Source organism: Indicator indicator, chromosome 26 (assembly GCF_027791375.1).
Source record: "Indicator indicator isolate 239-I01 chromosome 26, UM_Iind_1.1, whole genome shotgun sequence".
NCBI lineage: Eukaryota > Metazoa > Chordata > Aves > Piciformes > Indicatoridae > Indicator > Indicator indicator.
Genome location: NC_072035.1, coordinates 13,519,265 through 13,541,812, shown reverse-complemented (window position 1 = coordinate 13,541,812; position 22,548 = coordinate 13,519,265). Strand labels below are relative to the sequence as shown.

The 22,548-nt window shown below is 48.2% G+C and overlaps 1 protein-coding gene across 1 annotated transcript in view; it reads left to right on the top strand.

Annotated features, from left to right (window-relative positions):
• The window catches only part of TBX5 (T-box transcription factor 5), a 48,944-nt gene that overhangs the window by 4,929 nt on the left and 21,467 nt on the right, over positions 1–22,548 (top strand). Inside the window, exons 4-7 of the mRNA XM_054392745.1 lie at positions 2,498–2,617; positions 3,333–3,480; positions 5,693–5,845; positions 17,355–17,446. Of these exons, the coding sequence (XP_054248720.1) occupies positions 2,498–2,617; positions 3,333–3,480; positions 5,693–5,845; positions 17,355–17,446 (513 nt within the window). The remainder of the gene's footprint in view (positions 1–2,497; positions 2,618–3,332; positions 3,481–5,692; positions 5,846–17,354; positions 17,447–22,548) is intronic.

The following is a 22,548-nucleotide window of genomic DNA, read 5'->3' as shown; positions in this document are numbered from 1 at the left end:
ACAGTTGGATCGTTAATCGCAATTTCAGGCGTTTGGAAACTTTCCAGGCGAAGGGCGAGTTGCAATCACTTGGCCAAAAGTTAACCTTCTTTCGAGCAGTTCCTCGCCCGATTTCGTTGTTGTTGTTGTTATTATTACTATTATTATTATTATTTAAGGAAGCAGTTCTGTCCTTCTGCATTTTGCAACGCCTTAAGCTCTTTACAGAAGTTTCATATTTCATTTCGCTCGTCCTGAGGCGAATCCAAGCCGAACCCCTTGTCCTCACTCCTTTTAAAAGTCTATGTGGTCTTAAGCTCCTGTTTATAGACCGATAACGAAGCTGTTTAGCTGCATAGATAGATTTGCCCGCAAATAAACAGTTTTGTGGGTCTAACTGCGTCCAGATCCCAGTTTCTAGATGTGTCTGTTTGTCTGCGTGGGTGTGTGGAAAAATCTACAGCCTCGCAAATCCCACTTTATTGGGGCTGAGCATAATCGATTCCATCACCGCCTCGGCAACCCTGCTCCATGCATATTTCTGTGTGCATTTGAGGCGATTTAACATTATCCTTATTATTAATGTTTAATATTAATGTTAAATTGAAGGGCATCTAAGCCAGCGCGACCCAGTAAAGTAACCTCTCTAGTGCTGTCGGTAAACTGGGGCTAGCCCCAGAAAGACATTTTTCGTTGTGATTTGAAATTAAAATACTTGTAGGAAGGGAGGGAGATTAAAAAAAAAAAAAAGAAAAAAGAAAAAAACCAAAACACAAACATCCCTCTATGGGAAGAATTTAATAGCTTCAGATTCCGAGGGCACAATAAACAACGTGGAGTCAAACTTTCATTTTGCTCTGTCATCTGGTATTTGTTGTGGTTTTCCAAAATTTGCCTGAAGAGGAAGGGAAAAAAAAAAAAAACCGAGCTGGTTGTGTAAAGTTTTAGCGAGTAGAGCTGTCTCCCGGATCGCCTTTTCCTTGGAAAGAAAATAATGGGTTTGAAGAAGGTTTTTGTGTCGTAAGGAGGTGGTACAAAGAGAGAAGAAGAGATGTTACAGAAGAGTTGGGGTCCTGACGCCCCTCGATGCTGGGATACGGGCTAGGGGAGGGAAGGGACCTTCCAAAACCCATCAAGTTCACTGGGAAAAGAGGGAAAAAATAAAAAACGGAGGAAAAAAAAAAGGCAAAAGGCAGTGCAGGGAAGGAGACATAAACCACCTTGCAGAAATTTCAAACAAAAATTGCAGCAGCAGACAGAGAGCTCATCTGGAGAGCAATAAAATGAACGTTTACAGGGCAGGGGCTTCAGGGTAGTGTGTGGGGGTGTGTGGGATATGGGGCAGGTTCCTTTATTTGTATCATTCCCCATGTTTATTGTTGGAGAATTCCGTGTTCTTGCTGGTCAGGTGTTTTTGATGGAGTTACAGAGCATTCCTCAGGTAGAATTTAGTTTCTTCGTCCTTAAAACGTTAAAGTCAAACCTCCTCGCTTTTAGACTCTCCTTTTATTTTTTTTTTAAATTTTTTTTTTTGGGGTAGCGTTTTGTCCCCCACTACGCCTTCCAGCTTTTTACAGGCGAATTAACCCCCAGTCCAGATGCTCTATCGCAGAGATAAGAGCCCGAGCCGGGATCAGAGTGCAGTATTTTTAGAGGTGTGGGGGTTTTGTTTATGCGTGGTTTAAGTCCAGGGATACATTTTCATCTGCTTTATTTTTAAATATTTGGAAAGCTCGAACTAAAATAACACCAGGGGTTTAAGTCGCTGCCTTGGAGTAATGGAAAATATTTCGAAGAGCCCCTGTCCTCGGTGTGTATCCAAGGGTCTGTCAGGTGTGGTTGCTGATGTCTCCGTAGGCATCCAGATTTTGGTGTTACACCTGAGGCTTTGGAGGAGTTTTTTACTATCTCCACTGCGAGCCCTTAATACACATTGGGGGTGGGGGTGAAGAGGGAGTGGGGGGGATTGAATATACGCATTAAAATACATGTATTTATGAAAATATATATATTTTTACTTCTTTTGGCAAATCTCCCCCTCCTGTTCTAACATTTTATGGATAGAGGGAAGTAACTCGCTTCCAAAAGTTCTCACGATCAGATTTGTTCAAAGAAGGAAGAGTCGGAGTCCTGGTGCAACAAAGCTTTAATTAATAAAGCAGACAGCAAAGCTATAATTAATACAAACACGACTAGTCGAGCAGGGACACGAGTAGGTGAATAAATAACCCCCCTCCGCCTCACAGTTATGGTTTTGCCTTGATAAACCTTCACCCGTTTATCCCCAGTTGGGACTCAAACAACAGCATCCAAACATCTTCCCCCACTCTTGGGGAAGGGTGCACCCCTCTTCTGCTTCAGCTTTTTGGGAAGGTCCATCTGAGAGTGCTGAGTTGGTCTTTTTGTTAAATGATCGCCCTTCTCAGCTTCTCCTCGCGGACACAGACAGGAAACCACCCTGGAAAACTTTCTCCTCTTTTATATTTATTTATTGCATTTTTGTTGTTGTTTTTAATAGGCGTATGTTCCCCAGTTACAAAGTGAAGGTCACTGGGCTCAATCCCAAAACCAAATACATTCTGCTAATGGATATTGTACCAGCGGATGACCACAGATACAAATTTGCTGATAATAAATGGTATGCACGCACGGTGGGGGGAAGGAAAGGGAGGGGAGCTCTGGGTAGGGCTTTTCGGGCACCAGAAGGTGGGGATACCCTGAAATCAACAGCTCATCCTCCTTTTTCCCTTGCAAAGGAGAGCTACTGGGCTTCAGGGGCTTCACCTGAGCTGCTCCCATAGCTTCTGCGAGAGAAATGCATTAAAAAAAAAAAAAAAAAAGAAAAAAAGGAGAAAAGCTTGTTGTAATTAGCTAACGATAACTAATCCGGTTTGGTGATTGGATTATTGGCTGTTGTGGAGCAGATAGTTTAATCATATTAAGGAAGGGACTGTCTCCAGGCAGGAAAGTCTTTAAGTATAGGTACCTGGTCCATCCTTTCCTCCTGTCGGTAATTAGGGAAAGGGGGAGAAGGATGGGGTTAAACGAGGAAACAGCGAGAGCCATCTCCGACGGGAAAGGTGCCAAAGAGCTCAATTAATTCCCCCGAGCAAGGTCTGTAAACGCCTTTTCTCCCCGAGCGCGGCGTGACTCTCCGTTACCGAGTATCGGGATACTTGAGTGGGAAGGGGTGGATGGGGGGAGCAGGACCCCACGGGAGGGACCCCACCAGAGGGAATGTGTAGGAAGCAGGAGCCCACGGGCGGGGATAGATAAAACGTGTAGGAAGCAGGAGCCTACGGAAGGGTGGAGCGTGTCCCCCACCCGCAGCTCAGTGCTGTGTCCCCACGCAGGTCGGTGACAGGGAAGGCAGAGCCGGCCATGCCCGGAAGGTTGTATGTTCACCCCGACTCTCCGGCTACTGGTGCCCACTGGATGAGGCAATTAGTTTCCTTCCAGAAGCTCAAACTCACCAACAACCACCTCGATCCATTCGGACATGTAAGTACCAGGGGTGTGGGAAATGAGGAGTGCTGCTGGGGGTCCCACGCGTGCTCATGCCACTGTCCCACCCACAAGTGGTCTCCCTCCGTGTTGCCAGCGCCTCTAATGTCAAGGCACCCCAAATACGTTGTGTTGGTGTGGCGAACTCCATTTTGCCCCTCCGAAATGGAAGCATAAACCTTTAAAATGCGTTGTTTCATAGCAGTAGAATTACTGTGTAGGAATTCATTACGAACCCCGGGGGCTGGAGTCCACGAGTGGGTGAAATGTCTCTGGTATAAATGAATCTTTAGCTACCTGGTTTGAAGCTCCTGGAGAGACCCCAGGAACATCTGCTCGCTGCCTTCGTGAATTTGGCAGACAGGTAAAAATCAATCTGACATCATTATCCAAGGACATGGAACTTCAAACCACGTGGATCCCTCGATCCAAAAAAAAACAACAACAAAAAAAAAGCACCCCACAAAAAAAAAACAAAAACCAACAACTCCCAACAATAGTTAAAGGCATTATTTTAAAAAAAAAAAAAAGGCAACCCTCCCCCCCCCCCCCCAAAACCAGTGAAATCCCCCTAGAGCTTCTTGTACATAAAAAAAGAATCTTTGCTAGACTCGGGGGGCTGCGAAAGTTGGTGTGAATTCTGCAGCCAGAAACAGCCCTCCTCTGGAGGTCTCCCAAGATGCCTGCGAGCAAATATACATATGCCTGTATGAATAGTATAGATATCTATAAAAATACACATATAATTACTTAAGCGGCCATGAGAATCCAGACCCCACCATCCTTTTCCAAGAGTGCATTTTTCTCCAGTTTCAACGCTTCATGTTTTTTTCCCTTCACCTTCCCCTCCCCACCCCCCCAAGTTATTTTCTCTTTTCTTCGATTTTTAATGCTAAATCTTGTGCTATTAAATCCTCTCCCACTTGAGCGCTAAGAAGCGAAACGTGTGTGTGGAATGCTGCTGGGGAGAGCGGCTGGACAAACCCCCAGCCCACCGCAGTGCTGAGCATCTTCTGGAAGATGCCACTTGAGGGCAACTGGAAGGCCAGGGATGGGTTGAATCTTTCCCCCCCCCCCCCCCGTTTTATAATTCCTCTTTTCTTTTCTTTTTGCCTTGAGATGGGGGCAAAGAGGTTCTCAAGTGCTGCTTTCCAGGTCCTTCCCCACTTCACTCCCGGGAAGAGCGGGGACTCCACACCAGCGCAGCAGTGGGGACCTCTCCCACTTCTCGAGCTGGTTTTGGGGAGTTGTCAGGGGAAAGAGGGGGTGGATCCAGGTCAGGCATCCCACCCCTGCTGCGAACAGGCGGCTCTCGGGAAAAAGTCCCTTTAAAGAACCCAAAGGAACCGAGGGGACAATAAGGGACTTCAGAGGCGGAGCTGCACCAGGAGACTCTCAATTAGAGTCGCTGTAATGAAATTAAAAACCATTAGATCGTTCACCGTTGATGTCTACGACTTTCTTGGATGTCAAAGCAATTTGCTTAAACCCCCGGGACGGGGGAGGCGGCGGCGGGGCGCTCTGCGTCTCGCTGTCGCCAGGGTCCCGGCAGTCATTATCGTGACCGAGCGGCCCCCCGCCACCTTCCCCCGCGATTAACCCGGGACCGAGCAGGGACCGCTTTTTATCTGGAGCACAGAGCGTCCCCTCCACCCTCCTCTCCCATCCTCTGCGGGTGGCTGGCGGTGGGGGACGACACGACACACATTCTAAATCCCTCCAGCCCTCCGCTTCCCTCCCACCTTTGCCCTTCTTGGGGTGTGTGTTGGGGTGAGATGCCCAGGCCGTGGCGGTGGTGAACTGGGAGGTTTGGAGAGGCTGTGAAGGGCCTGGAAAAGTGGAAAGTCCCCACGAGATGCTGGTTCAGGAAGCCAAGGCGTTGGGGGAGCGGCTCTGTGCCCAACGGGTTCTATGTGTAGGGGCAAAGCAGCAGGGCCCCAGCCCGATGTTGGGGTGAGAGCACCTTTCGCAAAGTCACCCAGCCCTGCTGGGCTCCTTGGTTGGGGGAAGGGTAAGGTTTTCTTGAGAGATGTCATTCAACCCATCACCTTAATCAGCCCTTCTAGGGGAGTCCTGAGCGATGAGTTAGGGGCATGGGATGAGAGGACCTGCGGGCCCCTTTACCCCGGCACTGGGGGGGTGGGTGGGTTGCGCCGCGCTGTGCCCCCTCCATTCCCACGGGATGTCTTCTGCTTCTCCCCTTGCTCAGATCATCCTCAACTCCATGCACAAATACCAGCCCCGTCTCCACATCGTGAAAGCCGACGAGAACAACGGCTTCGGCTCCAAAAATACAGCCTTCTGCACCCACGTCTTCCCGGAGACCGCCTTCATCGCCGTCACCTCTTACCAAAACCATAAGGTGAGGGGCTGGGCCGGTCCCCGCACCACCAAACTGCGACCCCTCTCCGGCCCCTGTCTCGTTGCTTCTCGGATCCCTTTCTCTTCACTTCTTCAGCCCCCTTTTTCTTTCCCTTCACCTCCTCACCTACCTTCACCCCCACCCTCCCCCTCCGTGCTTTTCTTCTTTCCCCCTCTCCTCCTTTTCGTCTTTCCCCCCCCTTCTCCTTTTCTTCTTCCTTTCTTTCCCTTTTCTTTCCCCCCGTCTTTTTCTTTTTTTGCCCTCCACATTCTCCCTTTTTTCCTCTCCTTCCCCTTTCCCCTTATTTATTTTTCCATCTTCTTTTCCCTTCTTTCCTTCTCTCCTTTTTCCCTTTCTCCTTTTCCCTTCTTATCCCTTTCCCCCCCTTCTCCTTTCCCTTCTTTCTGTTTTCTTCTCACCATACACCCATCCCATCACATCCCGTTGCCTCTGTTATTCCTGGCCGCACATGCAAAACATCTCAAGATGGGGCTCAGGGCGAGGCGAGGGGGAATGAGCTCAGCAGGATGGTTTGCTCAGAGAGGAGACAACCAAGCGGGAAAGTTGGCTTTATCTCCTTCCATCCCCCCACCCGCGATCGCTCAAAGCCCTCTAATCTGGCCAGGGGAGCCCGGCGCTCCCCTCAGTGGCTGGGGCGCTGATAACCCGGGCTCCGGCCCTTTGTTTGGGGACCGGCTCCTTCCCTGGGCCCTGCGGGGAGGTCGTCAGGGGGCTGCGGGCTTGGCAGGCGGGAGGCCCGGGCAGGAAAGGGAGGCTCTGTGCTTGAAATCAGCTCCTCGCCTGCCCAAGCTAAACAGAGCGAAAAACACCACGAATATGTACTTGGTTTAGTTGCAATAGAGTTAATTTTCTTAGAAAGAAGGGTTTTCTTGGAGTGCTGCCTGGCACTGCCACCCCTCTCTGCTTGTTGGAGTGTTGTTCTTCTCCGTTCCCACTGCTTGGCATGTGGGCATCCCAATCCATCAAGAATGGAGGAGGAGGAAGGTGCAGAGCTGAGGAGGAAGGCTGAGGGCTGTGATAGCTCCTAGCAGATGTCTTAGGCAGGCTTTTCACCAGCTGCTGCTTACCACTGCCCACAGACCCCTATAAGCCCTCCTTAGGGCAGAGCCCTGTGAAAAAACAATTTTGCTTTGGGAAAAAGAGCAAATTCATCCCCCAGGTGCATAGAAAACAATTACCACAATCTTTTACTCGTACTTATGGGCAGGTAGGGTGGCTCCTTTGCACTTGACAGAGTGAAATAATTGCTTTTCAAATGGAGAGAGGTCATTTAACACCCAGGATAAATCCTGGATGCTTTCCTGGAGGTGTAAGTAGGAAGCTCCTAAACCTGTGCAAGATGATTGTATTTCCTTCATCCATCAGTTGGCAAGGAAAAGGCAGAAAGCAGAGGCAGGCTGGAGAAGGAAGAATGTTTCACCGTAACTAGGGAGAAAAGAAAATACTTCCCTGCCCTTTAAAATAGGAGCTATTGGCACAGCCAGGACAAGCAAACCAAATCCAAATTGAGTCCTCGCCAAATTATGCCTTAAATTATAACTCCACTGTGAATGCTATAAAAATCAAGTTTAACTTCTGCCTGATGGATTCAGAGAAAGAATATAATATTTAATAGAACTGGGAGTTAATAAAACAGGACACACTGCTCGCTTTTAAAGGCTGCTCTCCCTCTGAGAGAAACAGACCTGAGTTTAACTGCCTGCCTTTGAAGAAAACGAGGGCTGGTTTATATAGACAAAAGACATTGTCATGCAAATAAACCGCGGGGAAAAAAAAAAAAGAAAAGCAAAAGCAGAAAGCTTGTAAGCACAGTAGTTTGGGAAAACTGCCATATTAGGAGGAGCAGGAATATTTGATTGTAAATCAACAACATCTGGCTGATAAGGAATGACAGCTGCGTATCCGTCTCTGTCAAAACACATGCCCTGACAAACACATGGATCCCTACAGACACACACACACACAGAGCCCAACAGACACATGCACCCACGTGCAGACACCACTTTACACACCCCTTACATATTTTATACACACATGCATTCCCCCCCCCCCCTCCACCCCAGCATTCCTCTCCTTGCTGCGCTGGATCCTTTGGGGGGAACAAATAAAGAGTGGCTGTAGCCCCAAGATAAAGACCCAATTGAGAAAGATAGAGCCATAAAAATAACCCAGGGAATGATCTACCCTAAATGGCATCTCTCTCCAGGGAAGGAAATACAAATCTGTTGCTTGCCCCCAGTGCAGAGGGAGACTAACACTGGGGCTGAGGCAATGCACAGCTGATGCTGTTGCAGATGCTGGCTGTGAACAAGGAGTAACATCCTTCTGCAGAGCTGAGTGGCAAGTGGGGGAGGGGGGAGAGGACTTTTCCACAGGCAGAAACTCGAGTTCAGTTTTCACAGCTGAGATGTTCCTTGGCAAAACCTATTCTCACGTTCAGACTACATTGCCTGTTGCCATAGGTGATTGAAGTCTCAGCTCCCTGAAGTTTCAGCTCCTCAAGAATCGTTTGCTTGTTCATCCCTGCATCTTTTCAGTGCACTACTTGTTTTTTCCTTACCTGAAGTCATCTCTCTTTCACCTCCACCCATTACCTGTAGCACATCTTTCATACAAACTTCCCTGATCACCCCCAGTTTGCACACACCAGCAGGTTTTACACATCCTTTTTATACACCCATGTGTTTCATATGCACCTGTCATAGAATGGTTTGGGTTGGAAGAGACCTTAATGATCATCTAGTTCCAACCCCCCCACCATGGGCAGGGACACCTTCCACTGGATCAGGTTGCTTAAGGCCTTGAACACCTCCAGGGAGAGGGCATCCATGACCTCCCTGGGCAACCTGTTCCAGTGTCTCACCACCCTCATTGTTAAGAATTTCTTCCTAATCTCCAGTGGGAATCTTCCCTTCTCAATATTCAATCCATTCCCTCTCAGCCTACCACAACAAGCCCTTGTAAAAAGTCCCTCCCCAGCTTTCTTTTTGCCTGGAATATGTGCAGAAATAACATAGGTGCATGTGTTTCAGGGTTCAAGAGCTGAATTATGGGATAGTATTAATTGTATGACCTGCCCACAACTGCACTTGAGTCTGTGCTTACACAGCTTAGGGAAATACCTGCCCAGTTTCAGATCCCTCAATTCATTTCCATAGCGCAGCTGCAATCCCAACCTAGAGCTTGTGCTTATTTCCCCTGATATTTTAGACAGCCTGAAAAGACATTTAAGCACCCTGGGATCTCACCCTACTCCCCAAAAGGAGGCTTAAACCACCAAGAACCTTTTGCTAAAGTTTTCAGTGTGGTTGTCAACAGCTTGGCCAACCATGTCCCTGCCCTGATCCTCTTCTCTATAGCTCGGGGGGGGGGGGGGGGGGGGGGAATCCCCCAGAAATACTGAGGTGTTAAAATAGGTCACAGGCACATTTCATTTCCTTGCCATTTACACAATGGGGGCTTGCAATCAGGTTGCTTCCCAAATATTAACTTCCCCTGCAGTTAAAGATCATTTTGCTGTAGCTTAAATCACTGTGTTACTAGCTTGTATTTATTAGGTACTAGCTCTCTGCTTAGGACCAGGAAATGAACCCTAATAGACAGAAATAATTAAGGTTCTGCCCTCTCGAGGGTTCTTTCAAAAGCAAGAATTCCCAACAATTATTCTCATTAATTTTTACAACCTACTTTCCCTGTTAGCTGGGCTTGGGCTGTATATTGTGTTTTTTGCCCCTCAGGATATCTGGTTTTATGCTGTTTTTTTAAATTCACCCCCTCTTCCCCCTAAGTTATTTAACATTCCTGGTAGTCCAAATTCTTTTAAAGAAGCATTAGCCCCAGGTGGGATCCTATAGACACCCCAGCAGTGCTACATGCACCACAACAAAGCAGGGTTGAGGACTAAGTTGATGCACTTTCAGAGAGCTACTGGGTGTAGAGAAGCATCCTGGTGGGCTTCCTGAATACAGAGGTTCATCCTAACCCTAGAAAGATCTCTGAGCTAAAAAAGTGCTGTTTAGTTGGCCAGGTCACCTGGTGCTCCATCCTGCCAAATTTTGGAGAGCTGGCTGTGAGAATCTTCTTCAAGCATGTGGCTTTTTGCTGCTCTGTGGAGGCATCTTGCAGGGTTGAGTAGGTGCAGCTTCTGCTAGAGGTGGGCAGGTTCTTGGGCTCAGGATGTTTTGCCTTGAGAGCTCAATTATTCTTGTCTTTGGTTGCAGGTGGCCACTTCCATTACTTCACTTGAGGCCACCAATGTGGTGGTCTGGCTGGCATTTCACAGAGGGCCTCCATGCAGAGACTGGACCATGCCCAGTCTCCCAAAGCAGCCCTGTGGGGCTGTGTCCTTCAGACTCTCCCTGCCCAGCCTGGGGCCATTTGCTCCATCTCTTCCCACCTCCATGGCAAGAAGGAACATCTCATCTCCTTTCTTAGGACAGGCTCTTCTACAAATACTGAGAGAGGCAGGACTTCCTGGGGTTAATTGAGATGAGACCATGAATCTCCTCTTCATTGCCAGGACTGGTGGTGTCTGTGCAACCCTTCTTTGCTCAGGGACCACACTGAGCTCTTTCTTCTCACTGACTACCTCTCCTGTGCTTAGTCTTGTTCAGTGCTTTGGTGGCAGAGTGCTTCCTTCAGGAGATCTTCTTCCTTCACAACCTGTGTCTGAACGAGTCCTGCCTCTCTCTGCCCCTCTGTCTTCATTCTTGCCCCTGCCTCTCTCTTAGACCTGGGACAGGACGCTTGTCTGGGCCCCCAGCCCTTTTTGGCTCTCAATCTACACACTCTGCCTGAACTCTGGAAAGACACCCTATCTCTCTCCAGCCTCACTCCCCTTCCTGACCCATCTCCTTCCCCCAGCTCAACACTGTGCAAGGTCTGTCTCTTCTCATCCTCTGTTCTTGTCTCCCAGTTCAGCCAACAGCCTCCTCAATGAGCAACTCTGTCTCACATCAGCACCTCCAACCAGCTAGTGGCTCTCAGTGCCTCCCATTTCCTTCACTGGCTTCTAGGTTCAGCATCTTCTTCCCGCTGCCAGCAGCCCCTCCTTCCCCCAGCCTTTACCTGAGGCTCCAAGTCCCAGCTGCCCATCCAGCTCCTCCGTTTTGTCCAACCAGATGAACACAGTCTCAGCAGGCACCTTGTCTTCATCTGTTTCTTTCCTTCCCACTTCTCTGGTTTGGCTTCTTCCTCCCTGCTGACTTGGTTTCCACCTGGGGTATGGCAGTGAGCAGAAGAAAAAGGCTCTGTGCTTTCAAGTTTGAAGCCCAGCCTCTCAGTTTGCTCCCAGCCAAGCCAGCTGCAGTAGTGGCAGGGATGGTCCTGACTTGTCTCTGCTATGTTCAGCAGGACCATGATCATCTGCAGGGCAGGACCCTCATGTATCCCCACAGCATGGAGAGGTCCATGAGTGCTCAGCTCAAATCACCTCCACCTCTTCATCACTAAGTGGAGTGATCTGGATATTGGAGTTTTTTCTCACTCAGGCTTTTAAGTTGTCCAAGTGAGGCAAATGTTCACAAGAAGAGAGCTCAGCAACTATGGATCCCCATCCCTTACAGAAAATGAAGTCCCTTTTCCAGAATGTCTAGCCTTTAGGACAACTTCAGAAGAGCCCAAGAGGGGTCAGGATGTTGTCTTTTCCCTTAGGTGAAATACTAAAAAGAAGGAAAAAAATGTAGGACCAGATTGGTTGACAGCAAAAGAAGCAAAGAAAATGATGCTGAGGGCATAGACCTGGTGTGAAACATTTCAGCACTAACAAAGTTTGGTAAAATGAGAAGCAATTGAGAAAAATCTCATTATGGCAAGTGCTTGATAAAAAGGGATTTTGAACCTGGCCATAACAGTCTTCATAGGATCATAGAATTGATTTGGTTGGAAGAAGCCTTTGAGATCACCAAGTCCAACCATTGATCCAGCACTGCCAGGTCACCACTAAACCATGTCCCTCAGCACCACATTTATGCATCTTTTCAATCCATCCAGGGATTGAGTAGCCTGGCCCAGGGCTTGACAACCCATTTGGAGAAGAAATTTTTCCTAAGGTCTAACCTAAACCTCCCCTGGTGCAACTTCAAGCTATTTCCTCTTGTCCCCTCACTTGTTACGTAGGAGAATAGACTAACCCTCACCTCAATCCAGTCTCTTTTGGGGGAGGTGTAGAGAGCCAGAAGGACTCCCTTCAGCCTCATTTTCTTCAGGCTGAACAACCCCAGTTCCTTCATCTGCTCCTCACCAAACCTCTTCTCCAGACCCTTTACCTGCTTCGCTGCCCTTCTCTGGACTTGCTCCAGCCCTTCAATGTCCTTCTTGTAGTGTGGGATCCAAAACTGAACCCAGTATTAGAGGTGAGGACTGTCACTTGTTACTTGGCAGAAGAGACTTGTGTTTGGGCAAGACTAACAATGGAAGCTCCAAAGTATTGTTTCCTCTGTCCCATGAAGACAGATTGAGAGAGTTGGGGCTGTTCAGTCTGGAGAAGAGAAGGCCCCGAGGAGACCTTCTTGTGGCTTTCCAGTATCTGAAGGGGGCTACAAGAAAGCTGGGGAGGGACTTTTTAGGGTGTCAGGGAGTGACAGGACTAAGGGGAATGGAGCAAAAATAGAAATGAGTAGATTCAGATTGGGTGTTAGGAAGTTCTTCCCCATGAGGGTGGTGAGACACTGGAAGAGGTTGCCCAGGGAGGTGGTGGAAGCCTCATCCCTGGAGGTTTTTGCAGCCAGGCTGGATGTGGTTCTGAGCAACCTGATCTAGTGTGAGGTGTCCCTGCCCATGTCAGGGGGGTTGGAACTGGATAATCCTTTAGGTCCCTTCCAACCCTAACAATTCTATGATTCTGTGATTCTATCACTTGTCATAAGCCTGTAGAGACAAAGACACAAGTGTGTGGAAAAAAACAGAGGAGTAAGGCATTTTTCCTGGACCTAGCTAGATGCAAAGTAAACTTTTGTCATGCTGGAGCTAAAGATGACTGGAAATGTCTCAGCAGAAGTGCTTTGTGGTCAGTTAGCCCAGAGAAAGGAGCTCAGAGGAGCGTCGCTGGGCTTTCACTGGGAACTGTCTCTTCCCATTAAAGTGAGGATGAACTCATAGGTCAGACAAGCCCTGAGAAGTGTAAATCTGGGAGGCTTCACCTTGGAAAGCTCTCATCTCAGAAGGGTCTGCAGCAGGTTTAGAAATCAGTGGTCAAAAGCAAACTTTGCCATGGGTTTCTTGCAGTTGTAAATATACAAACTGAGCCCTACAGTTGTATTGAGTTTGTGTGAGATAATCCAGCCCTGGACACTCCATCTTAATGACCTCTCAGGACTCTGTGTTTCTTTTTATTTGTCATGATGTAATTGTCATTTGACTTTCTGACAGCTTTTTCTTCCCTCCTCCCCCCTGCAGTGAGTTGCACTCAATTAAACAGAGTTTTGCTATGGCAAAGCTGATCCAGAAGAAGGTTATTTCCACCCACTCATCTGCTTTTCCACATCCAAAAGAGTTTGTAAGTCAGGCAAACCCAGGCCAAACAAAATATCTTCCACAGGTTGTTTTCTAAAGTAGGGATCCACCAACTTGTTTTCTGGTTTTTTGGTCTGTTGTGGATGTTTTCTGTGGATGTTTTCTGTTAAACCTGGCTTGGGTTCTCCTGTCTTAGTGCTAGGGTTATCATCTGTTATCATCTAGGGAAAGTTTGTTCTTAAAGCTCCTTGCTGAAATCCACCTGAAGTACACCAACAAGGAAGCTGGTGAAGTGTCTAGGAAACAGGTCTGGTGAGGTGTGGCTATGGGAACTGGTTGTTCAGTCTGGAGAAGAGGAGGCTGAGGGGAGACCTCGTTGCTCTCTACAACTCACTGAAAGGAGGTTGGACTGAGGTGGGGGTTGGTCTCTTCTCCCTAGTATCAGATGATAGAATGAGAGGAAATGGCCTGAAATTTTGCCAGGAGAGGTTTAGGTTGGAGATGAGGAAAAGCATCTTTGCTGCAAGAGTGGTCAGGGATTGGACCAGGCTGCCCAGGGAGGTGGTGGAGTCACCATCCCTGGTGGTGTTCAACAAACTTGTGGCCATGGCACTTTGGGACAGGGTTTAATGCCAATGGTGGGGTTGGGTTGATGGATGGACTAGATGATCTTAAAGGTCTTTGCCAACTGAAACAATTCTATGATTCTATGAAAAAAGCTGAGATAGAGCTTTAAACCTTCTGTAGTCCCTGGTCTCTAGATTCCTTCAATCTAGCAGATCTCTAATCTGAAGAAGGCTGAAGTTAGCTGAGCTTCTCTTGGGGCCTTCTGCTCCCAACACGTCCGTTAGTACCTTTGCTTGTAAGAGCATTCTCCCTGTGGGTTAAGGGACTTCTCTACTCATAAAGCAACACATTTGCAAGCTCAAGGGTCCAGGCACTATTTTATCTGACATTTTGTGGCTTGATTCCTCAAGCAGGGCATTCATCTGAGGTGCTTAAATTTAGGGCTAATATGTTCACCGCTCCTTCTCCGGTGAATGAAGAGCGTTGGGGACCAGGGAAGGCAACGCTACCTACCTCAGAGCTTCAGTGCCCTCTGGCAGTCCCAATCTTCCTCCACTGATTCCAGCAGGAGCACTGGGAGCTGAGGTTCCCAGTGCAGGCGCCTTGGTTAAAATGCCTCCGGTTAGGTTGGGATGAATCCGGCCCTTTGTACCTCGGCGTGCTGGTGCCAATGCTGTAAATCCTTGCTCCATGAAGGACTTCACTGATGTGAGCAAATATTGCCATTGGGTTCTGCAAGCCTGAGGACAGCTCGTACATTGAGCGTGGGGCAGGATGTAGGTGGCACAGAAAACATTCAGAAGGTTGAATAATGCCCATTGTTCCTTACAGAGGTGTCACCACCTGCTTGTGCAAACCAACAGAGTGCAAAGTTGATTATGCAAGTTTATTATCTAATTATCCACCGTCTTTAATTATAAAATGTGCTCCTGGTTTAGTCGTAGAATCACAGGATGGCTGAGGTTGGAAGGGACATTAGAGATCACCTACTCCAACCTTCCTGCCGTGGGCAGGGATGACTCTCAACTAGACTTGGTTGCTTCAAGGTCTCATCCAGTCTAGCTTTGAATACCTCCAGGGAGGGGGAATCCACAGCCTCCTTGGGCAATTTGTTTCAGAGTCTCACCACCCTTGTACCAAAGAACTTCTTCCTAAGATCCATCCAACCTTGTTCTCCCTCAGCTTCAAACCATTCCCCCCTGTCCTATTGCTAGACACCCTTATGAAAAGTCCCTCTCCAGCCTTCCTGTGGGTTCCCTTCAGGAGTTGGAAAACAGCTATAAGGTTCTGCTGGAGTCTTCTCTTCTCCAGGTTGAACAACCCCAGGCCCTTCAGCCTCAGTTTACACCTAGAGAATGGCTCAAGTTGGACCAAGTGGGTTGGTTGTTTACCCTTCTCTTTGAAATCTGAAATGTGTGACCAACAGAGCTCAGTGTCCTGTTTACGTACTAAACCAGGTCCTGACTGAAAGGGAAAGGGGACAAGAGTAGGGTTGAAAGGGTCTTCATATGAGATGTGGGGCTGAAATGAGGCAAGAATGATAAACAACCAAACGGCCTTTGGAAAAACAAAATGCTTAAAAAACAAGAAAACAGCAAAATAATTTGGTGGTGCAGACACCTGGCGGGGCTTGCTATTGACACTAAGCTGAGCCAGATTTTCCTCTTTGAGTGCTGGCAAAGAGGTGACTCCAGTTGTATGTGCTTGAGTTGGTGAGCATGAACCTCTCTCTGTTCTCCCCTCAGTAGTCTCCAGCTCTTTCCTTCCCGTTGGCCAACTTTCAGTCGGAAGGAAGCGCAGCGTTTCCATAAAACGTGGTGGGCACACAAAGCCCTTCCCCATGGCAGACCTAGGGTTGTCTCTTCTCCTGGGCAAGGCCAAGTGGCTCTCTTGAAGGCTTGGATTTTTAGGCAGTGATGGAGAAAGAGGAGATAGGGAACTACTGCCTGAATGTCAGGGCATTGCAGCTAGACCAACACCTGCTTCAGCTTTGCAGGTCCTGCTGATCCAAACCGAGCTCCTGCTCTGCAAAGACAACCCAAGCATTTGCATCCAATTTGGCATGGCAGAGTGAGTTTGTGCAAGAGCAGCAGAGCATCTGAAGGTGTTGCTGGTTCACAGTTAATGTGTGCTTAAGTGCTAACTCCTGGCTTGAGAAGACCTACTTACCTGAGCCCTCAGGAGAGGTCTGTAAAGGAGAGGATTGCACCTCTTTGAGCAACATGGGGGCTTTAGGTAAGGGGATGTTCTGCACCCTCTAAATATTTAACTTAGATGTTATAGGAGGACTAAAATTAGGAGTCTGAGGGGAATTCACCCCAGAAGGCTTCTGATGTTGAAGCCAGCCAATTATGCAAGCAAACTAGCCCCTCTTTAATTCCTTCTAGAACAAATCAGGAGACAAATATACCTCCAGGGCATGATGAAGTCAGGGGTGGAGTTGCCCTCCAAGTCATAGAATCAGTCAGGGTTGGAAGGGACCACAAGGATCAGCCAGTTCCAACCCCCCTGCCATGGGCAGGGACACCTCACACTACAGCAGGCTGGCCACAGCCTCATCCAGCCTGGCTGCAAACACCTCCAGGGATGGAACCTCAACCACCTCCCTGCACAACCCATTCCAGGCTCTCACCACTCTCATGGGGAAGAACTTCTTCCTCATGTCCAGTCTGAATCTCCCCACTTCCAGCTTTATTCCATTCCCCCTAGTCCTATCACTACCTGAGAGCCTAAAAAATCCTTCCCCAGCTTTCTTGTAGCCCCCTTCAGATACTGGAAGGCCACAAGAAGGTCACCTTGGAGCCTTCTCTTCTCCAGACTGAACAGCCTCAACTCTCTCAGTCTGTCCTCATAGGAGAGGGTGCTCCAGCCCTCCTAAGTCCCTTAGGTAGTTAGTCCATGTAGTGCTTACAGGTGTGGGGCTGGTTGAGGAGGGCTGTTAGATGTGAAGAACCTGAAATGCTGAAATACAGGAAGGATGAGCACTGCCAGTCTGAGAGAGAGAGAGAGGATCCAGGGTCTGAGAGGTAAGGCTTTGGCCATGGCTGCACATTGAGGAGAAAATACTTGTTGGTGTCTAGTGGGATTTGTGCAGGCAATATGACTTTCAGCCATGGTTCTCTAGTCAGTGCAAGCCTTTCTGTCCCAACAGCAAAAAGAAAGCAACTCTAAGAAAGCAGATTTCCTCCAGAGAGAAATTTGTGTGTGTGTGTGTGTGTGCACGTGGAGTCCCACGTGTTAGCCATGGGACTAGCCTGAGAGAAGCGAGAGGCTGTTGACAGGAGATATTTTTCCAGTGGAGAAATCTCAAGGAAAGCCCATCTGGAGTGGTCAGTGCCTGAGCTGAAGGATGCTTGAGTTCCTGAGAGCTGTGTTTTCCCTACTGGCTTGGGTTTAATAAGCAAAATCCCCTCTCTCCCAGGCCATGCCCTGGACTCGTGATGAACCCGTTGCCTTTCCTCCCTTTCAGATCACCCAGCTGAAGATTGAGAACAATCCCTTTGCCAAAGGCTTCCGTGGCAGTGATGACATGGAGCTCCACAGGATGTCCAGGATGCAGAGGTAAGACATGCCCCCAGCTTGGGCACCTGCCCAGGACCACAAGACCCACCTGGGCTTTGCTTTGCATGGCACTCCTGGCTTGAGCTGTGCCAGGACTCGGTGGCAGTCCCTTCACTGGCACCTGCATTTTATGTTAAGCTGCTGAAATATCCTCAGGGTGTGGGGCCAAAATCCAGAACTTCCCACTCCAAGGTGAATGCCTTAACTGCTGGCTTACAGAGGCAGGATCTCACTTGTGGGTTGTCCTCTTGGCCACAGGGACTTTAGTTCTTTCTGAAGCTGTCCCTTGGCCACAAGGACTTTAGTTCTTTCTGAGGTGTCCCCATCCAGAACAGCCTCTAGCTTTGTGCTAAACAAAAGACTCTGAGGCTGCATGTGGGCTTGAACTTGTTCAAAGCAACAAGAGTCTTGGACTAGCTCTGAGAAGCTCTGGGCCTCAGGTTCCTGGTGGCAGTTCTTCAAAGACAAAGCTCACAGCCTGGTTCTGGGAGCAGGTTTGTTAAGGATGCTCCAGATGCCTCTGAAGATCTTGGTGTGGAGATGTGTGTTGTACTAGTTTCTGGCTTTCAGAGGGTCTTTGGCAGGAGGGAGAGTGTTTACCTGGTTAGCTCTGGATGTGCAGAGTAGTGCAGATATGTGGTGGTTTCAGGTTAAACAAGGAAGGTATGAGAAAATGTTGGAATCTCCAGGACCAGGTGGCTGAAGAGGTCTTTCTGAACCTCAGTTTTGGATGTAAGTACTTTAAGCTGAAAACCAAACCTAAATCCTGTTTGAAGTCCTTTTCTGAATGTCAGGTCCTGCCAGTAATGAGCTTCATGCCTTTCATTTCACTTGGAACGTTGTCCATGTGTCAAGTTGCTTCCTGGTGCAAATGTTTTGCAGGAGCTGTGCCATACCCATGATTATATCTAAGACAGATGTAGGTGCTCAATATAGCATTTTCCATCCAGGAGGGCAGGGCTGACTCAGGTCCCTTTTCTCTGGGACCAGCAGAGCTGCTTCTCAGCTGTAGGGACCTGTGTTGTGACCTTCTGCTGGGAGGACTCTGCCCAGCACCCCCTTGGGAGCTGGCTGTAGGTGGTCACTGCAGGCTGGAGAGCAGACACTGGTGCAGGTCAGAGAATCATAGAATGGTAGGAGTTGGAAGGGACCTCTGGAGATCATCCAGTCCAACCTCCCCTGCCAAGGCAGAGTCACCCAGAGCAGGTTACCCAGGACCACAATGCCCAGATGGGTTTTGAAAATCTCCAGAAAAGGAGACTCTGGGCAGCCTGTTCCAGGGCTCCAGCACCCTCACAGTAAAGAAGTTTTTCCTCATCTTGAGGTGGAACTTCCTGCATTCCAGTTTGTGTCCATTGGCCATCATCCTGTCACTGGACACCACTGCAAAACAGTCTGGCCCCTTCTTCTTGATACTCACCTTTCAGGTATTTGTATATGTTAGTCAGGTCCCCTCTCAGGCTGCTCTTCAGCTCCAGGTCTCTCAGCCTTTGCCCACAAGAACTTGTTCCAGTCCCTTAATCATCCCTGTAGCATCTGTTGGACTCTTCCCAGTAGTTCCCTGTCTTTCTTGAACTGGGGAGCCCAGAACTGGACACAATATTCCAGATGAGGTCTCCCTGGAGTAGATGCAGGAGTGACTTCTGTTTGCCACACTTGGTGACCCAAGCATGGCTCTCTGTGGCCATGCAAGCTGTGCTGATGGGCACCAAATAATGCCTGCAACCCTGTGAATGCTCCCACCCTAAGCCTGCCCAGTTGGCAAACATCCTCTTGGGTACAAACCTTTTCAGGCTCAGACCTAAAAGAGCCAATATACATATATATATGTATGAAAAAAAGAAATATGCATCTATAAGATTTAGTCTCCTCAATCTAAATCACCTCTCTGATCTTCTGAATGTGGCCTGTGTTCCCTGCCTGCCCTTTCCCAAGGACAGCACAGATCCTGGCATGCTATGTCAATATTTATTTATTTATGGGTGCACTGCCCCTTGAAATAGTTTCCCCCCTCCCATGCCAGCCTCCCAGCCTCTACTGGACCTTCAGTGATGATGTCCTCTGAAGAATTTTGGAGCTAAGCTACCCTTTCATTAGGGTCAATGGAAAGACTTGAAAGTTTACATTCATCATGGGTTTATTTTTTTTTTTTTTTTTTTTTTTTTTGAGGGGAGGTGGATGGAAGGGAGGAGGTAGAACAGTGAGGACTATGAGAAGGGCTTCATGCCATAGGAAGAGCATGGCATCTAGCCACTCTGAGCTGGTGCTAAAAATTGCTTGGCATTTTTCTGTGGGTCTGTGGTTGCTGCTAGAAGGAACAGAAACACTTGGAATATAGAAATAGACTTGGTGGGGTGGAAAGGGTTAAAATCCACAGCCTTGGCTTTACAGGATAATTTGTGATGCTCTCTTCCTTAGTGACTTCTCCTCTCTCCAAAGAGCATAGAAATGACTCTGTACAAGAGTGTGGAGTTTGTTTCTTTTTTGTTGTTGTTGTTTTGGAGGGAGAGCAGGATGGACTTGATGGACCTGCTGAGCTGAGGAGGTCTTGGGTGGACCTGCTGAGCTGAGGAGGTCTTGGGTGGACCTGCTGAGCTGAGGAGGTCTTGGGTGGACCTGCTGAGCTGAGGAGGTCTTGGGTGGACCTACTGAGCTGAGGAGGTCTTGGGTGGACCTGCTGAGCTGAGGAGGTCTTGGGTGGACCTGCTGAGCTGAGGAGGTCTTGGGTGGACCTGCTGAGCTGAGGAGGTCTTTGGTGGACCTTAATGGCTCTATAAGGTTATTATAGTCAAAGAAAGACCCATTCAAGGTTGAAAATAGGAGACAAATAGGTGCCCACCGTTGTGGTTTTTATATGTGTCTGACTATACACAACTCTATATACATAAAAAAATATAGGAAAACACATATAAAATAAATTATGTATATATTTATGAAAAATATGGCATATGTATAAGATAAAGAAGCATTCAGGGTTGAGTGTGTTGGAGAAGCATGAGCCACCTTTGTGGATTTATATGGGTCTGGCATGTAGATGGATGTTAAACTCTAATTGAATACATACAAAAATGTGTTTTAATGCCTAAATGCAAACATTTAGGTGGCATAAATACATAAAAAATACAAACACAAATATATAAACTCATGAAATACATCCAAATACATAAGAATGTATATAATATGGAAAAACATGTTTATGTATTTCTTTATAGATATAAATATATACATTGTGGAGCCAGACTGTGAATGCTGGCTTCAGTTTTGGGCCCCTCACTCCAAGAAGGATAGTGGAGTGCTGGATCTTGTCCAGAGAAGGGCAACAAAGCTGGTGAAGGGTCTGGAGAATAAATCTGTTGAGCAGCAGCTGAGGGAACTGGGGTTGTTCAGTCTGGAGAAGAGGAGGCTGAGGGGAGACCACATTGCTCTGAACAATTCCTTGAATGGAGGTTGGAGTGGGGTGGGGGTTGGTCTCTTCTCCCTAGGATCAGGTGATAGGATGAGAGGAAGTGGCCTCAAATTGTGCCAGGGGATGTTTAGGTTGGAGATGAGGAAAAATCTCTTTGCTGCAAGAGTGGTCAGGGATTGGAAGAGGCTGCCCAGGGAGGTGGTGGAGTCCCCATCCCTGGAGGTATTCAAGAAACCTGTGGAGATGGCAGTTTAGGACATGGTTTAATGGCCATGGTGGTCTTAAGTTGATGATCTTCAAGGTGTTTTCCAACAAAACCACTTCTAGGATTCTAAGATTTTTTTTTTTTTTTAATATGTGTTTACCTATGTGAATTTGTGTCCCACTGATTGGCTCCTTCCTCACTGGCAGGTATAAGCCCACCTTGGCTTTAGGGTGGGGATGTCTAATGATGCCCTTGGATGGGCTCCTTCCTCACTGGCAGGTATAAGCCCACCTTGGCTTTAGGGTGGGGATGTCTAATGATGCCCTTGGATGGGCTCTTTCCTCACTGGCAGGTATAAGCCCACCTTGGCTTTAGGGTGGGGATGTCTAATGATGCCCTTGGAGTATATGATGGGACCTATTTTCAGTGCTGTTCATTATAGGGGAAAAAAAACAACCAAACTTCATTATAGGGGAAAAAAACCCAAACCCACAACCCAACAAAACAAAACACCACAGCTGGAAAACCCAAACTTTTTCAAAACAGTGCTGAGCCTTTTGGACTGGGAATTGGTGACCTGCTGTTCCTCAGGTCCCTGATCATCTCATTAAGGGGTAGAGCTGTGGAGGGAATGAGTCTTTCATGCTGAGGAAAGCCTCAGCACCCCTGTGCTTGCTTTATTACTATCTCAAATGTTTCTGACTTCCCTGCAGAGGGAGTCTTCCAGCTAGGAGCAGCCCTGGGGCAGGCAAACCCCAAAGCATGAGAGGCATTGCTAACCCAGCTGGGTGTGTGAGCTGGCTTCTGACATCCCCTTTTTGGGGAAGGCCAATCCTAGCCATGGCCAAAATGTGTCCCTCTGCTCACTCCCCTACATCCCAATGCCTTTGATGTCTGAGCCCTGGTAAAGATGGTGTGCCCAGGTGGCCAAGAAAGCCAACAGCTTCCTGCCTTGGAGCAGCAGTAGTACAGCTAAGAGGACCAGGGCAGGGGTTGGCTCATTGTACTCAGCACTGCAGAGGCCATACCTCAAACACTTGGTTCAGTTTTGGGTCCCTCAACCCAAGAAGGGCATTGAGGTGCTGGAGCATATCTAGAGAAGGGCAACAAAGCTGGTGAAAGGTCTGGAGAACAGGGCTGGTGAGGTACAGCTGAGGGAACTGAGGTTGTGTAGCCTAGAGAAAAGGAGGCTGGTGAGACAGCTTATTGCTCTCCACACCTCCCTGAAAAGAGGTTGGAGGGAAGTGGGGTTGGTCTCTTCTCCTGAGTATCAGGTGAGAGAAGAGGAAATGGCCTCAAGTTTTGCCAGGGGAGGTTTAGGTTGGAGATGAGGATAAATTTCTTTGCTGCAAGAGTGGTCAGGCGTTGGAATAGGTTTTCAAGAAATGTGTGGAGATGGCACTTTGGGACATGGTTTAATGGCCACAGTGGTGTTAGGTTGATGGTTGGACTTGATGATCTTGGAGGTCTTTTCCAGCCAAAACAATTCTC